At 41.3% G+C, this 18,307-nt stretch overlaps 1 protein-coding gene across 2 annotated transcripts in view; it reads right to left on the bottom strand.

Moving 5' to 3' along the window:
* Window positions 1–8,966, bottom strand: part of nalcn (sodium leak channel, non-selective) — a 291,484-nt gene extending 282,518 nt beyond the window's left edge. For both annotated transcript variants that reach the window (XM_029647141.2, XM_029648174.2), the window contains exons 1-4: window positions 8,880–8,966; window positions 8,605–8,666; window positions 7,787–7,927; window positions 7,257–7,439 (exon numbers count right to left, since the gene is read on the bottom strand). In XM_029647141.2, coding sequence (XP_029503001.1) covers window positions 7,257–7,439; window positions 7,787–7,927; window positions 8,605–8,646 — 366 coding nt within the window. In that variant the 5' untranslated portion in view covers window positions 8,647–8,666; window positions 8,880–8,966. The remainder of the gene's footprint in view (window positions 1–7,256; window positions 7,440–7,786; window positions 7,928–8,604; window positions 8,667–8,879) is intronic.
* Between the last annotated feature and the right edge of the window lie 9,341 nt (window positions 8,967–18,307).

The following is an 18,307-nucleotide window of genomic DNA, read 5'->3' as shown; positions in this document are numbered from 1 at the left end:
GGCTCGAGGTTAACTCAACAGATGAAGTTAGAAGAAACCTCTGGGAGGGGGGACAGAGGGGACCACTCAAACTACCCTCCTACTACAGTCCTCTCACACACCCACACACCTCCATGCCCAAGAAGGATCTAGCATCAGGCAGGACCATGACTCCAGCAGTGAGAGGAACTAATTAAGTTCCTGAATAGCAACAGAGATGCATTGGCTGTCTAGTATAAGGAGCTGACCCCGCCTAGGAGGTATTAAATATAAAGTACCAGTTAAAAGTTTAGACACACCTACTCATTTATGGGTTATTTTTACTATTTTCGACATGTAGAATAATAGTGAAGACCTCAAAACTTGGAAATAACACAGAGAATCATGTAGTAACCAAAAAAAATGTTAAACAAGATTCTTCTTCAAAGTAGCCACCCTTTGCCTTGATGACAGCTTTGCACACTCTTGGCATTCTCTCAACCAGCTTCACCTGGAATGCTTTTCAAACAGTCTAAAATAAGTCATTTCAAAGTTTGTATAATGTTCATCAGTATGGGAGTTACTATTCAAAAAGGAGGAAATGTTGGATTCTAGCTTGAAATATACTTATTCGTGTTACCATACTAAAACATATTGATTACTTTACAAGTATAAGGATATGTTGGGGTCAATGAATGGTGGAAAGGAACTGTGTGTGTGTATGGAAAGTTACTGAGTGAGACAAGGGGAAGTGCAGACAGTTAATATTCTGTTCAAACATGTTATTGTTGATGTAACAATGTACGCTGAGTCGGGAAGCAAGTTCAGGAAGTGAATACATTTCATAAATAAATGAACAAAACAAAAAACACGAACAGCGCACAGACATGAAACAGCAACAATAACGACTGGGTAAGAAACCAAAGGGAGTGACATATAAAGGGCAGTTAATCAAGAAGGTGATGCAGTCCAGGTGAGTGTCATTATGTGCGTAACACTGGTGACAGGTGTGCGCCATAATGAGCAGCCTGGTGACTTAAAGGCCAGAGAGGGAGCACACATAACAGTTGAATGTCAAGGTTCCTAAGGAGAGGGGCAAATGACAACAGTCTAGTTTCAGTTCCTGATAAGGCAAGCCAGAGGGGCCCTCCCCAACGATTCTCTGACTACAGTTCTATCTCACATGCATACAGCTCCATGCCCACGATCGTTCTAGCATCAGGCAAGTTCCTGACTAGAAATATATGTGCTGGTGTAATCATACTTAATCTTTGCAGCTGTATGACCTAGTGGGTGAATAAACCTGGTTTGTTCAGAACCTAACAACACCTTCCTAATATTAAGTTACGCCAGAACAGCCTCAATTCATCATCAGGGCATGGACTCCACAAGATGCCGAAAATGTCCCACAGAAACGCTGGCCTATGTTGACTGCAATGCTTCCCACAGTTACAACCGGTGTAGAGTCTAATTGGCATGCTTGAGTTTCAAGTTTAGGGAAGATCATTTTCACCATAAAAATGCACCTTTGTAATAAAGCATTACATGCATAATCACATTCCCAGTCACTATTGAGAACAGTGTGTTCCCACTAATTGATTACATTTTGGAACATTCATGCGTATAGCCTACTGCCAGGTGCACATTGCTGCTCTTATAAGGTGAAGAAATATATATATGTATGTTTTTGGTCATAGGTCATAGATCCAGGAATGGCTGAATAATTTTTATTTTACCTTTATTTAACTAGGCAAGTCAGTTAAGAGCAAATTCTTATTCGCAATGAAGGCCTAGCCCAGCCAAACCCTAACGATGCAGGGCCAATTGCACGACACCCTATGGGACTCCTAATCACAGCCGGATGTGATACAGCCTGGAATAAAACCAGGGTCTGTAGTGACGCCACTAGCACTGAGAGGCATTGCTTTAGACCGCTGCGCCAATCGGGAGCACACAATATGTGTTGTATTATTTGTTCTGTCTGTTCTGGTGGATTAAACTGGAATTGCAACCAACCTTTTATGGCTTGTTTAAAAAATAACAATATTTTGGAGATGATTTCGTTTTCATATAACCGAAAGTGAGCGGTTGTAATCTGAATAAAGGGAAAAAGGCCATTCTTGAACTTATTTGCTAGAGAACCAGTTCGGATTAAGTATAACTTTTGTATGACTGATAGCATTAGTGAGAGGTCTAATACTTTCATATTTAATCATTCCTGCCCTCTGAATTCATGTTCATTATATAAATAGGCCCTTTAAATATTGTCTGGATTGACAGAAATTTGTGGAGTGGTTGAAAAACGACTTTTAATAACTCCAACCTAAGTAAATGTAAACTTCCGACTTCAACTGTACACTTAGGTTGGAGTCATTAAAAGTCGTTTTTCAACCACTCCACAAATTTCTTGTCAACAAACTATAGTTTTGGTAAGTTGGTTAGGACATCTACTTTGTGAATGATACAAGTCATTTTTCCAACAACTGTTAACATACAGATTATTTCACTTATAATTCACTGTATCACAATTCCAGTGGGTCAGCTTGGAAAATTCCAGAAAATGTCATGGCTTTAGAAGCTTCTGATAGGCTAATTGACATGATTTGAGTCAATTGGAGGTGTACCTGTGGATGTATTTCAAGGCCTAACATCAAACTCAGTGACTCTTTGCTTGACATCATGGGAAAATCAAAAGAAACAAGCCAATACCTCAGAAAAACAATGGTAGACCTCCACAGGTCTGGTTCATCCTTCGGAGCAATTTCCAAATGCCTGAAGGTACCACATACATATGTACAAACAATAGTACGCAGCCGTCATACCGCTCAGGACGGAGACGTGTTCTGTCTCCTAGAGATGAACGTACTTTGGTGCGAAAAGTGCAAATCAATCCCAGAACAGCAGCAAAGAACCCTGTGACGATGCTGGAGAAAACAGGAATAAAACAAATCTAAATTCACAGTAAGACAAGTCCTATATCGACATAACCTGAAAGGCCGCTCAACAAGGAAGAAGCCACTACGCCAAAACCGCCATAAAAAAGCCAGACTGTGGTTTGCAACTGCACATGGGGACAAAGATTGTACTTTTTGGAGAAATGTCCTCTGGGCTGATGAAACAAAAATAGAACTGTTTGGCCATAATGACCATCGTTATGTTTGGAGGAAAAAGGGGAAAGGCTTGCAAGCCGAGGAACACCATCCCAACCGTGAAGCACGGGAGTGGCAGCATCATGTTGTTGGGGTGCTTTGCTGTAGGAGGGACAGGTGCACTTCACAAAATAGATGGCATCAGGAAGTAGGAAAAGTATGTGGATATATTGAAACAACATCTCAAGACATCAGTCAGGAAGTTAAAGCTTAGTCGCAAATGGGTCTTCCAAATGGACAATGACCCCAAGCATACTTCAAAGCTGTGGCAAAATGGCTTAAGGACAACCAAGACAAGGTATTGGAGTGGCCATCACAAAACCCTGACCTCAATCCTATAGAAAATTTGTGGGCAGAACTGAAAAACTGTGTGCGAGCAAGGAGGTCTACAAACCTGACTCAGTTACACCAGCTCTGTCAGGAGGAATGGGCCAAAATTCACCCAACTTATTGTACCTGAAACGTTTGACCCAAGTTAAACAGTTTAAAGGCAATGCTACCAAATACGAATTGAGTGTATGTAAACTTTTGACCCACTGGGAATGTGATGAAAGAAATAAAAGCTGAAATAAATCAATCATTCTCTCGACTATTATTCTGACATTTCACATTCTTAAAATAAAGTGGTCATCCTAACTGACCGAAGACAGGGAATTTTTACTAGAATTAAATGTCAGGAATTGTGAAAAACTGACTTCAACTGTCACAAATTAGATCTGGTACCATCATCTTTGAAATGCAAGAGAAAGGCCATAATGTATTATTCCAGAACAGGTGCAATTAAGATTTTGGCCATTAGATGGCAGCAGTGTATGTACAAAGTGTTAGACTGATCCAATGAACCATTGCATTTCTGTTAGAAATGTTGTATCAAGACTGCCCAAATGTGCCTATTTTGTTTATTATTAACGTTCATGTTCAAAACTGTGCACTCTCCTCAAACAATAGCATGGTATTATTTCACTGTAATAGCTACTGTAAATTGGGCAGTGCAGTTAGATTTACAAGAATTTAAGCTTTCTGCCCATGTCAGATATGTCTATGTCCTGTAAAATGTCCTTGCTACTTACACCCTCATGCTAATCGCATTAGCCTACATTAGCTCAACCGTCCCACAAGGGACCCATCAATCCTGAAGAAGTTTTAATTGTTTAGGTAGCTAGCTATAAGTCTTAAGCTAAAGTGTACTGTTAGCTAGCTAGCTAACATTAACTGGAGCTAACATTAGCTGGCTGGCTCCCTTGCAGAGGTTATTATTCGTTTCCCAGAGACATTGTAAAAAACACAATTTCACATTTTGCTACATAAGACCGAATCCAGATGGTGAGTCACATATACAGCGTCAGTGCCAATACCATATTTACAATGTGCAGGGATACTGAAGTGGTAGGGTTAGATATAATAAACAGAGTAGCAGCAATAATAATTGTATGTGATTGTGTGTGTGTAGTCAGTATAAATGTGTGTGTGTGTTATGCGTGTTGTGAGCAAATTAAGTGTGTGGGTTTGTGTGCATGTGTGCATGCGTAGAATGTGCATAGAGAGAGTGTGTGAATGTGCATAGACAGTGCCTAAATATAAATAAAATAGAAGGGTCAATGCAGATTTTGTTAGCTATTTAGCAGTCTTATGGCTTAGGGATAGAAGCTGTTCAGGATCCGGTTGGTGTCGGACTTGATTCTCCGATACCGCTTTCCAGACCTTCCTTTCACACCGCCTGATATCGAGGTCCTGGATGGCAAGGAGCTCAGCCCAAGTGATACTCTAGGCTGTCCGCGCCACCCTCTGCAGCGCCATGCAATCGAGGGCAGTGACGTAGCCAGTCAAGATGCTCTCAATGGTGCAGCTGGAGAACCTTTCGAGAATTTGAGGGCCCATAACAAATATTTTCCACCTCCTGAGGGGGAAGAGCCGCTGTCACGCTCTCTTCCCGACTGTTTGCGTGTTTGTGGATCATTTTAAGTCCTTAGTGATTTGGACACAGAGGAACTTGAAACCATTGACCTGCTCGACTGCAGCAGCCCCCCCAACCCATTTCCTGTAGTCCACGATCAAGCTCCTTGGTCTTACTGACGTTGAGGGAGAGGTTGTTGTCCTGCTAGATCACTGTAGGTTGTCTCATCGTCGCCGGTGATCAGGCCTACTACCGTCATGTAATCAGAAAACTGATGGTGTTGGAAACAATCACAGTAAGGTACTTAATTGTAACCTGGAAATCATTTGATATTGAAAGAAAAACAGCTGCATTTGACTTGTAATATCCAAATCACAAGCGTAGTGTTGCAAGCACAAGATCCCAACTATGTGAGACATTAAAACCACACTAACAGGTTGAATAATACTATGTGGAGTCATATTTTTGGGAAGGGGGGAAAGGGACAATGAGCAATAACTCGTAGAATCTGTGACAGACTAATAAATAGACCGTCTAAATGAGTGAAACTGTGTGAAACATCATACCATATTTTGGAAAAGAATAAAGGGACTTTCTAATGGAAACATTGTGGCTTTCACTCGCTTGGTATTGATTCACACAATCATCAAAATCATCCATCATCTTGATGGTCAACTTGACATGTTGCTATTGATACGGACAACAATCTATTTTTACTTTGATGAGGACTCAGTGATGACAGACAGACACGCTCACACACACAATACAAAATAATTATCCCTCATCCCTTTTAACACCGGATGGCAAATGTTAAGAGGCGGTATTGACCTGTCCACACTGACAGAAGCATTACCCAAATGACTCGGCTGTATTCCGCTTTGGCGTAAACAGTGTTTCGGTGTCCGTCTGATGACTTCCTGTCAGTGTGCTTGTTATCCGTGATTTGCCAATTAAGCTGTCTACACTTCCCACCGCAGTAATTTAGGCCTTTCATCTGCCAGATGTATTGTATCCGGGTGCTTCTGTAGCACACCATCTATTTCCCTGGATCTGTCTGACCCTATCAGACCTGGGTTCAAATAGCATTTTGGTTTCTTTCAAATATTATGAACATTTGATTGATCCTGCATGGAGTGCTAGGTCGGTGGGCAGGGTTTGCACTATTGGGACTACCCATTGGTTCCATTGAACCAGGCAAACTCAACCACAGCCATAGTATCTGAAAGAATGTGAATACTAATACAGATCCATATTAATGGGGTATTGTTGGACACAAACATTTGAGTAATGTCAAAGGGTCATCATTTAAAGGACCGCAAACTGGCACTTATTTCTTAGCACAACATTCATTCTGATTGATGGTTGTCAAACACATCCATATAATCAGCAGATCATATACTTAGTGGCTAAGCAGAAGCCATCACTCAAAAGTTAGAGAACACCCAAGGACACTATTATCTAAATAGAGGGCATATGATGGGAAAGTGATGCGTCACACCCCTCTACCACAACGGATTTCGGATCCACTCTTCCCCCAATTTCAATGGAGTTCTGTAAACTGTGCAGCATCTACGCTGCAATCAACTATCAGAGTGGATCCGAAATGGCCTTTGTTTACAGCAGTGCTAGGGCACCTTCCCACGGTATTAAATCACACGACAGATCATTTGACTCTGGTGGTGCTCTTGAGATAAAAAAGGTACTATTAGGTACTTGTTGGAGCTCTCCTGGCTGTGGCTTTGGAGAAACTGAAGCAAGTACACTTGTAGTTTTTAGTTTGGAACGCTGCCCTGCACACCCACCATTACACGATTCAAAAATGTTTCATTACAAATCGCAATGTGGGTCAGATGGTCATCATTTAAAAGCTTATTATATTGCCAACAACACTAGCTAATTTATAAAATATCATCTTCCAGTGTGTTAGGCTTTCATAGAGCACTTTAGAGAAACAGTTATTCGTTCTGGTGCACAAGGAATAGAGTAATGAGTGCATAAAGGTGACTCGTGGGGGATTTTCTTCACAATACGGTTCACAATAATGAGCTCTGACGTAATGTATAGCATGTTACTGTACAGCTAGTGCGTTACAATTTATGCGCTTCTCAGTGACCAAATCTGTCATATTCATACAGTATACGGGATGTGAGTGTAAAGAGCTATGTAAAGTTAGATTTGTAAGCTTGGGCATAAAATGTACATCGTTATATTTGTTTTATTTTTTTGTGCAGAAAATGGATTGTTTGTATTATTACCTTGATGATTCCTCTGATGTGCATCTTGGCGATCATCTCAGCGGTGTAGAGGAACATGAGCAGCGTGTCCAGGGTAAAGGTCACGTACTGCAGCGGGGGGTAGTGCTCGAACGTCTTGGGTGTGTTCATACACACGCTGATGACGCTGATGATGGCACAGGCTCGCAGCAGAGAGTGCACCCACTGGGGAGGAGGAGGAAGGGGACAGACAAGGAAAGGTGAGAATCCCATCGTACTTGGGTCAAATACATGTTGTACGTCAGTTACTATTTGAGTGGCGCTTGATTTAACTTGGGAGTTCGCAGTTTTGGACTAGTCCATTGGTAAAAAAAACAAACTTGAACGTAGTTTACATTTTAATTGGATATTGAAACAAACCAAACAGATGTAAAATACAGCCTAAATTGTCTGAGTGAACCCATAGTGTACCTTCACTTTATTTGTAATGAATTGAATTGGCGTCTAAACGTGCCAATTTTCCATTTCAAATATGGCCCAGTCCCATGTGACTGAAATAGTCACCCACTCACTGGTTTGTTGATCCAGAAGATGTCGGCGCTGTCGGCGAGGGTTTCGTCGGGCCCAAAGTCAGTCATGGGCTGGGCCTCAACCCTCGAGCTCTGCTTCCTCTTCAGCATGCTGGGGCTGGCTGTACTATACAGAGAGTGGATCTGATACACACACACAGGAAGTAAGTGACCAGAGCAAAGTCTCAGAGTGGCAGAGTTATCTGGCTGCATCCAAGTCTGAACATCCTGAGAATTGTTTCAATTGTATCATAAATATTGAAGAGTTCAATCCATAGAATTCTACTCAGTCAAGTTCTAGTATTTAAAACTATGTGGATTTTATCCTCTTTGTTGACATGGAATGTTCATAGAGTGGAACTGTATTTAAAATGTTGTGCCAACTCGGCAGTCTTTCCGATATCAAAACACAAAAAAAGTCTGCCCAGATTTGGAGTTCCTGCCCAGATTCTATTCATAACATAATAGGCAACAGGTGTATGCTTTCATATCACACAACAATGTTGTGCTGTTGAATGTCCATCGTGATAGACAACAGAGCACACATGTGAACACAGAACAAGTGTATTCACATTGGAGCAACAGCTTCAGTAACTTACTTACCGAGACGTAAAGATCATACGCAATCTTCCCCATGTGTAATAAACATCAAAAGGCTAGTAGGCTACAGGTTAAGGCTTACAAGCTACAGCACAGTGACTGAGAGAGGGATGTATGTGAGAGTCTGTGTGTGTGTGTGGTATGCAAGGGCCGATTGAATTGGAACAGAAGTACACATACAGGGGGATATGACGCCCTCAATGGAGACAAAGCACACATACCAAAGGGAAAAGTAAAGCTGAAATTGCTCCAGCACTGCACATAACATGCGATCAGGCATACCCTGTAAATAACACATAACAGTTAGTCAACCTCATGGCATATATGGTATACAATGTACATGTACAATACCAACATCTACAGTACGATCAAAGAGAGACAAGAAAACGCCCACCAACATCTGACAGAGGCATATATGCAAACAACACACTCAGTGGAGAGAGGTGTTGTGGGATAGGATGGGAGTGGGACAGTGGTGAGGGGTCACGTGACTCACTGTGAGCTGGCTCCTCATTGGTGCATTCATCCCCAGGTCAGAGGGGGGGCAGAGAGACCAGCCAGAGATAGACAAGGGGAGTGTGATGCTATAGGGTTACCTGTTGTAAGATAGAGAGAATACTACAGCAGTCAAATTACTGGAAGAGAGAGACATCATTCAACAGTCCACAAGTCAGGACTATGTGCACATAGACCAAGTATCAAAGAAAACATAATCAATGTTCATTTCAATAAGTGTTAGACCTAGCAATTCCCTCTTAATTAATGTCAGCTCAATGTCAGCCTTACTAGGCACCTTGATAAAATGAACAGTTACCCTGAACATATTTTTTTATTTACTTATTTTATTTCCCCTTTATTTAACCAGGTAAGCTAGTTGACAACAAGTTCTCATTCGCAACTGTGACCTGGCCAAGATAAAGCATAGCAATTCGACACATACAACAACACAGAGTTACACAGGGAATAAACAAAACATAGTCAATAATACAGTAGAACAAAAATGTCTATATACAGTGAGTGCAAATGATGTAAGATAAGGGAGTTAAGGCAATAAATAGGCCATGGTGGCGAAGTATGTACAATATAGCAATTAAACACTGGAATGGTAGATCGGCAGAAGATGAATGTGCAAGTAGAGATACTGGGGTGCAAAGGAGCAAAATAAATAAATAAATACCGTATGGGGATGAGGTAGGTAGATAGATGGGCTGTTTACAGATGGGCTATGTACAGGTGCAGTGATCTGTGAGCTGCTCTGACATAAGCAAATTGCTTTCCAGTTGGACAGAGATGAAAGTAAAATCCTAATTATTCCATCCATTTGTTCACGACTCTGCCAAGACTCCTCTGCACATCACATAAGCACAATATAATTAACCTAGTCCATGGGCCATTATCAGTGACAATAAGTAGACTATAATTCCACTAGCGAGAGGGAAACAACATCCTTCTCCAATTGCACTTAGCAAAATACTTTAACGTCAATGTCCACGTTTGGAAAATGGTCAAGGCATGAGGAAATTACATTAGACATAGAGAGGACAGTATAATGCCTATGCCCACTGTCTCTTTCACCTCACGGCCCCCAAAAAATAAATGTGTCCTCGAAACGCATCATGCTGTCAGAAGCAATTTGCAATGTAATTGCTACACTTAGCATATTATGTTGGTACAGATTTGAAGAAGAGTGAAAACTAAATTACAGGGTGTAAGTGCTATAATGTAGGAGTAAAGTTGCCAGAGACTACAATTAGCCTCCCATTTCAAGAGAGGGACATTTTCTCTCATGAGCAGGATGCAATCACCGGGCACATTAATTGTAGCTGTGAGTATCTATATTAGCTTCAACAAACTTAGGCCTACTTTCTAAGAGTTTGTTTCACACTTGAGGAGTGCACTCAGAAATAGGCCTGTACATTGCTATTGTAACTATAGAAAGAAAAATAAGTCTGAGGGTAGGTGACAAAGTCCACTAATCTTATCCTTAAAAGGGGTAAATCCACAGTAACAGAGAAGCCTAAACTCACCTGTTCCCTTTAAAATGTATGCCAAGCTAAAACCATCAATTGAAACTAACAAACCATACACCTATATGCAGAAGTCTACTTCACAATTGCTGAACATTTCACTAAGATGTGTCTACTTGAAAAACAGTGCAGAGGCAAAGTTTGGAAACAGAATGACAAAAGGCTCCCTTAGTTTTTATGTGACTACGTTTTCAAAAACTCTTAAATATCTAGTCCGAATTAAGAGTCAAATATGTCTGTAGAAAGAATGGGGTGTCGGCTATGATATGACACCTTGAGTTTGAAACTACAGTAAGTGAAGTGGATCAACACCTGGTAATAAAATGATGGTAACAGAATGACATCATGGGTCCTCGATCTGTACTATATACAGAAATGCATAATTATCGATGTCATTCTCTTCATCGTGATGCATCCTGAGTAGGTACACGTAGGTATAAAAATGTCATATCCTCCTTTGCATGTTTGGGTATTATTCTACACACAATCTATAATTCTAATGAACTCCGCCCCCAAACAAGGTTGGTCCAGACCAGACCAAATCTGCACCAATCATAGACGTCTATGCTTCACAAGTTTGGACATCACAGTACAGCGCAGTACCTTAGAGGAGAGGATCAGTAGAGCAGTATTTTTATTGATGTTTTTTAGCCCATAGATATTGTTGTAATTTTTTTTTCACTCAATTATCACATAAATACACATTAGACATGGACGAAATGTAGAGAATATCAAGAAAATGATCTTTAAGCCTGCAAAATTCTCCCCACCAACAAGATGGGTGTGAACAGTCTGTTTCATTAACAGTGCTTGTGCACATAGAAATAGAACTGGTGCGTGCTTTACTGTACAGTCGTGGCCAAAGGTTTTGAGAATGACACAAATATTAATTTTCACAGTCTGCTGCCTCAGTTTGAATGATGACAATTTGCATATACTCCAGAATGTTATGAAGAGTGATCAGATGAATTGAAATTAATTGCAAAGTCCCTCCTTGCCATGCAAATGAACTGAATCCCCCAAAAACATTTCCACTGCATTTCAGCCCTGCCACAAAAGGACCAGCTGACATCATGTCAGTGATTCTCTCGTTAACACAGGTGTGGGTGTTGACGAGGACAAGGCTGGAGATCACTCTGTCATACTGATCGAGAACGAATAACAGACTGGAAGCTTCAAAAGGAGGGTGGTGCTTGGAATCATTATTCTTCCTCTGTCAACCATGGTTACCTGCAAGGACACACATGCCGTCATCATTGCTTTGCACAAAAAGGGCTTCACAGGCAAGGATATTGCTGCCAGTAAGATTGTACCTAAATCAACCATTTATCAGATCATCAAGAACTTCAAGGAGAGCGGTTCAATTGTTGTGAAGAAGGCTTCAGGGCGCCCAAGAAAGTCCAGCAGGCACCTGGACGGTCTACTAAAGTTGATCAGCTGCGGGATCGGGACACCACCAGTACAGAGCTTGCTCAGGAATGGCAGCAGGCAGGTGTGAGTGCATCTGCACGCACAGTGAGGCGAAGACTTTTGGAGGGCGGCCTGGTGTCAAGAAGGGCAGCAAAGAAGCCACTTCTCTCGAGGAAAAACATCAGGGACAGACTGATATTCTGTAAAAGGTACAGGGATTGGACTGCTGAGGACTGGGGTAAAGTCATTTTCTCTGGTGAATCCCCTTTCCGATTGTTTGGGACATCCGGAAAAAAGCTTGTCCGGAGAAGACAAGGTGAGCGCTACCATCAGTCCTGTGTCATGCCAACAGTAAAGCATCCTGAAACCATTTATGTGTGGGGTTGCTTCTCAGCCAAGGGAGTGGACTCACACACAATCTTGCCTAAGAATACAGCCATGAATAAAGAATGGTACCACAACGTCCTCCGAGAGCAACTTCTCCCAACCATCCAGGAACAGTTTGGTGACGAACAATGCCTTTTCCAGCATGATGGAGCACCTTGCCATAAGGCAAAAGTGATAACTAAGTGGCTCGGGAAACAAAACAATATTTTGGGTCCATGGCGAGTAAACTCCCCAGACCTTAATCCCATTGAGAACGTGTGGTCAATTGTCAAAAGGCGGGTGGACAAACAAAAACCCACAAATTCTGACAAACTCCAAGCATTGATTATGCAAGAATGGGCTGCCATCAGTCAGGATGTGGCCCAGAAGTTAATTGACAGCATCCCAGGGTGGATTGCAGAGGTCTTGAAAAAGAAGGGTCAACACTGCAAATATGCAAATTGCATCAACTTCATGGAGTTGTCAATAAAAGCCTTTAACACTTATGAAATGCTTGTAATTAGACTTCAGTATTCCATAGTAACAACTGATAAAAATATCTAAAGAGACTGAAGCAGCAAACCTTGTGGAAATTAATATTTGTGTCATTCTCAAGACTTTTGGCCATGACTATACTGTGCTCTACTGCAATTGTGGTTTGTGACTGGTCCATGTAAAGCTTATCAGTCTAACGATCTAATAAAGGCATTAAAATTGAATAATATAATATTAGTTTCAGTGTCGGTCGGTGCTGTTTAAGATGAAGGAGAATTATTTAAAAAATGAAAAGCATGGCCTTATTTCTATTACAGCATATTGGATGACTGTCATTCATATTCCATTCACTACATATTATTTTCCCTGTGCCCATCATGAGGGTGCTATAACCTAGCCTATAAATTAAAGTTTACAAAGTACTGATAGAATTTTGAGTAATCAAGGTGACAGACAGTGAAACATTCAATACCACCTTGCACACGCTTGTCTGCATATAGCTGATCTAGGATGTAATCATTAGTCCAACAGTTTCACCAGAATCAATAAACACCCGCACACACAGTTCACTTTCATAGCAGCCACATACAAAACAACATGATCACTTTGCTCGTTGTATATAGAATTCCTTCTCGCAACAATCTATGCGCTCTCCTCCTCTCACGTTTTACCTTCGCTTGTGACTTCAGTGCACAACACATCAGCAGTTTGTGACCAGGCAAAAAAAACTTTCCAATTCAAACCTTCATATCATAACCACTAACCGCTACACTCAGCCTATATCGTTGTCACGTTATAGTCAACATATAGTAGATACTAAAACTTAAACGTTAGTAAACCCGTTACAGTCATGCAGCACAGTGAACAGTCAGAAAGCAGTTTAGCAGTTACACCAGCGGGCCCAGGTGGCTATACATTCATACACCCAAAAGCTTACCTTGACTTGGACGAGTTCCAGTGTTGGATAACCATAGCCAGCTAGCTAACATAGCATCCCTCTCTTTTTGAGACAGGTGTTTGATTGGGCTAAACTAGCTAGCTTCTTTTGCTAGCTATGTGAACGTTTTTTTTTAAATACAACCAAATATAGCTCTCTCTCTTCTCCTTAATTTTGGAAGAAATTTTCTTCAAAACTATTCAATTGTTGTCTTTTTCTTTGAGTCAAATACTCACATTTTATACACTGCAGTGCTAGCTAGCTGTAGCTTTCAGTACTAGATTCATTCTCTGATCATTTGATTGGGTGGACAACATCAGTTCATGCTGCAAGAGCTCTGATAGGTTGGAGGGTTGTCCTCTGGAATTTATCATAATTACTGTGTAAGTCTATGGAAGGGGGTGAGAACCATGAGCCTCATAGGTTTTGTGTTGAAGTCAATGTACCCAGAGGAGGACAGAAGCAAGCTGTCCTCCGGCTACACTATGGTGCTGCTCTACAGAGTGCTGCTGAGCCTACTGTAGACCTTCATTGCAAAACAGTGTGATTTAATCAATTATTTGGTGACGTGAATATATTTAGTATAGTTTTATCATAAAAGGATAACTTTAATGTTTCACTATTTATAATAAAATCCACTAAGGATGATCCCTTCAACACTTATCCAGAGCGACTTATTAATAATTTTTTTCCCATACTGGACCCCATGGGAATCAAACCCACAACCCTGGCATTGCAAGCGCCATGCTCTACCAACTGAGTCTCCACTGATTAGTTGCAATTTCTCAAGTTCTCAATTTTCTGATCCACTCGTTTACATTTCTTGGAAGTATAATGGTGCATGCACAGGTTATGGCCTTGATTCCAAACCTCCCTTTTTATTAGGAGGACATTATTCCTCTTCATGTTTGACAAGCGCTGTATTTGCTCTGAACAGAAACAGAACATTACATATTGGATATAATACACCGTCATTTTGTATGTGTTATTTTTATGTAGCTTGGTTCCTATCAGTTTTCATAGTAACCTTGGTGAAGAAGCAGATGTCATTCGGTCAATGTCTGAGGATTTTCAGTCTCAATATGGGCATGCATTACCAAATGAAAAATCGGCAAACTAATCTCTGTAATGGATTAAATACCTGCTACATTTGATGTAACCAATGCCAGCCAGGTTGCACTTGCATTGAAGATGGATGCTGACACAGTTATTTTTGTGTATGTACATTTGATTGATATTATATTGTTTTATCAGTCATGGAAGGAAACCATACACTGGACATTCTTTGTAATAGTGCCATGGTGTTTGAAATGGATGTGCATGTTGGAAGCTGTTTTAACACATTGTGAAAATACAATTATTCCCAAATAAAAGGAAACTGTCACGTTCTGACCTTAGTTCTATTGTTATGTCTTTGTTTTAGTATGGTCAGGGCGTGAGTTGGGTGGGTTGTCTATGTTAGTTTTTCTATGATTTGCTATTTCTGTGTTTGGCCTGGTATGGTTCTCAATCAGAGGCAGCTGTCAATCGTTGTCCCTGATTGAGAACCATATTTAGGGAGCCTGTTTTCTATTGTGTTTCGTGGGTGATTGTTTTATGTCTTTGTGTGTCTGCACCAGACAGAACTGTTTTGGTTGTTTTCTTTGTTGTTTTGTTATTCAGTATTCAGTTTACATTAAAAAAGATGAACACGTACCACTCTGCGCATTGGTCCTCACCTTCTTCCACCGACGACCATTACAGAAACTTCAATTTCATATCTTTCTACACCGTAAAATGTCGATTTTGATATTGTTTTCCCAATGTACCTTTATTCATTAAATTGAAATATTATTTAAATATTGGTGTAGCTGGGAAAATGGGGTGATTTCTAAGTATGTGGTTCAAGTGGAACCTAACACTTCAGTTTGGGGGATTAGTCTTGTCTACATTAGAAAATATGGTGATAAATGAATGTGGTCCTTGGAGCTGAGGTCACACACACCATATATCCTCAAAGCAATACTATTCCATTTTACCAGCCATGGGGCGTTGTCAGGACACCGAATGGGGTTAACTCTCTTGGCACTGTCACTGACTGCGAAGACATGGCATTGTGTGCATCAGTCCTTGCAGTCTGCCCTTCAAATTCGCTACTATGTTATCCTCAATCCGCTGCGTATGCCAACACCTTGCATAGATATGGAACGCCAGTTAGGACTTTGCTTGTCAAAAAAAGATACACGTCAAATAACACAATTGATGTGTCAAATACGCTTGTTGACCAATGAGGACCCGAATATGACTGCACGTCACATAATTAACACATTCATTAATTTTTGACGTAGTTATTACACATTGATACCACTATCACTCGTATTTCATGTCGATGCACCGATACCGATACGTATGCGTTGATGCAGGTAATTATTTTGTCTGGCGCCGTGCCGCACGAGCGCAGACACACTCCCCTAAACTCTGGACATTGCTGGTCACGAGCGCAGACACACTCCCCTAAACAATCCTCAGGTTGTTTTTAAAATATATATCCGATAAAATATCAACCGGGTGTGTAGGTTTTTCAATAACACCGGGAGAAACTCACTCTGAGAGCCCCCACCTATCCACTTACGCAATGTGATCTTTCACGCTCATTTTTCAAAATAAAAGCCTGAAACTATGTCTAAAGATTGTTGACACCTTAGGCAAGCCATAGAAAAATGAATCTGGTTGATATCTCTTTAAATGGAGGATAGGCATGCATAGGAACAGAGAGGTTTCAAAATAAGAGGCACTTTCTGATTGGATTTTCCTCAGGTTTTCACCTGCAATATCAGTTCTGTTATGCTCACAGACAATATTTTTACAATTTTGGAAACTTTAGAGTGTTTTCTATCCCAATCGGACAATTATATGCATATTATAGCTTCTGGGGCTGAGAAATAGGCAGTTTCAAATGGGTACGTTTTTTAGCCAAAAACAAAAATACTGCCCCCTACACGCAAAAGGTTAATATGAGTCTGGAAGGAGAGTTCACAGTCTAACCAGACAACTAGGTATTTCTAGTTGGATTCTAAGCCAGAACCGTCCAGAGTAGTGATTGCTGGATGGGCAGGCAGGTGTGGGCAGCAATCGGCTGAAGAGCATGCATTTGGTTTTACTTGCATTTAAGAGTAGTTGGAGGCCACGGAAGGAGAGTTGTATGGCATTGAAGCTCATCATGAGGTTAGTTAACACAGTGTCCAAGGGAGGGCTAGAAGTATACAAAATGGTGTCGTCTGCGTAGAGGTAGATCAGAGAATCACCAGCAGCAAGAGCAACATCATTGATGTATACCGAAAAAAGGGGTCATCCTGAGAATTGAACCCTGTGGCACCCCCATAGAGACTGCCAGAGGTCTGGACAACAGGCCCTCCGATTTGACACACTGAACTCTATCAGAGAAGTAGTTGGTGAACCAGGCAAGGCAGTCATTTGAGAAACCAAGGCTGTTGAGTCTGCCAATAAGAATGTAGTGATTGACAGAGTCGAAAGCCATGGCCAGGTCGATGAATACAGCTGCACACGATTGTCTCTTATCGATGGCAGTTATGATATCGTTTAGGACCTTGAGCATGGCTGAAGTGCACCCATGACCAGCTCAGAAACCAGATTGCATAGTGGAGGGGGCACGGTAGGATTCTAAATGGTCGGTGATCTGTTTGGTAACTTGACTTTCAAAGACCTTAGAAAGGCAGGCTCGGATAGATATAGGTCTGTAGCAATTTGGGTTTAGAGTGTCTCCCCCTTTAAAGAGGGGGATGTCTGCGGCAGCTTTCCAATCTTTGGGGATCTCAGAGATACGAAAGAGAAGATAAACAGGCTAGAAATAGTGGTTGCAACAATTTCAGCAGATCATTTTAGAAAGAGGGTCCAGATTGTCTAGCCCGGCTGATTTGTAGGGGTCCAGATTTTGCAGCTCTTTCAGAACATCAGCTATCTGGATTTGGGAGAAAGAGAAATGGGGGAGGCTTGGGCAAGTTGCTGTGTGGGGTGCAGCCCTGTTGACTGGAGTAGGGGTAGCCAGGTGGAAAGCATGGCCAGCCGTAAAAAAAAAAAAGCCTTGAATCTCAAATATCATGGATTTATCGGTGGTGACAGTGTTTCCTAGCCTCAGTGTAGTGGGCAGCTGGGAGGAGGTGCTCTTATTCTCCATGAACTTTACAGTGTCCCAGAACTTTTTGGAGTTTGTGCTACAGGATGCAAATTTCTGTTTGAAAAAGCTAGCCTTTGCTTTCCCAACTGACTGTGTATATTGACTCCTAACTTCCCTGAAAAGTTGCATATGACAGGGGCTATTCAATGCTCATGCAGTACGCCACAGGATGTTTTGGTGCTGGTCAAGGGCAGTCAGGTCTGGAGTGAAACAAGGGCTATATCCATTCCTGGTTATACATTTTTGAACGGGGCATGCTTATTTAAGATGGTGAGGAAAGCCCTTTTAACCTCTCTGCACACGGAACCCGCTAGCGGGCTGAAATTCCACAACATACGGTGACCGCTACATAAATAGTCATATTAAACATGTATCGAAAGCCTAGAATATTGTTAATCCAACTGCGTTGTCAGATTTAAAGAAGGATTTACTGCAAAAGAATACGATGCGATTATCTGAGCATAGAGCCCCATAAAAAATAAAAATAAATTAACCAGCACAGGCGAAACATAATC

The sequence above is a fragment of the Oncorhynchus nerka genome, linkage group LG1, assembly GCF_034236695.1.
Source record: "Oncorhynchus nerka isolate Pitt River linkage group LG1, Oner_Uvic_2.0, whole genome shotgun sequence".
Lineage (NCBI taxonomy): Eukaryota > Metazoa > Chordata > Actinopteri > Salmoniformes > Salmonidae > Oncorhynchus > Oncorhynchus nerka.
The sequence above is the reverse complement of the archived record's forward strand: the minus strand, read 5'-3'. Positions and strand labels throughout refer to the sequence as shown.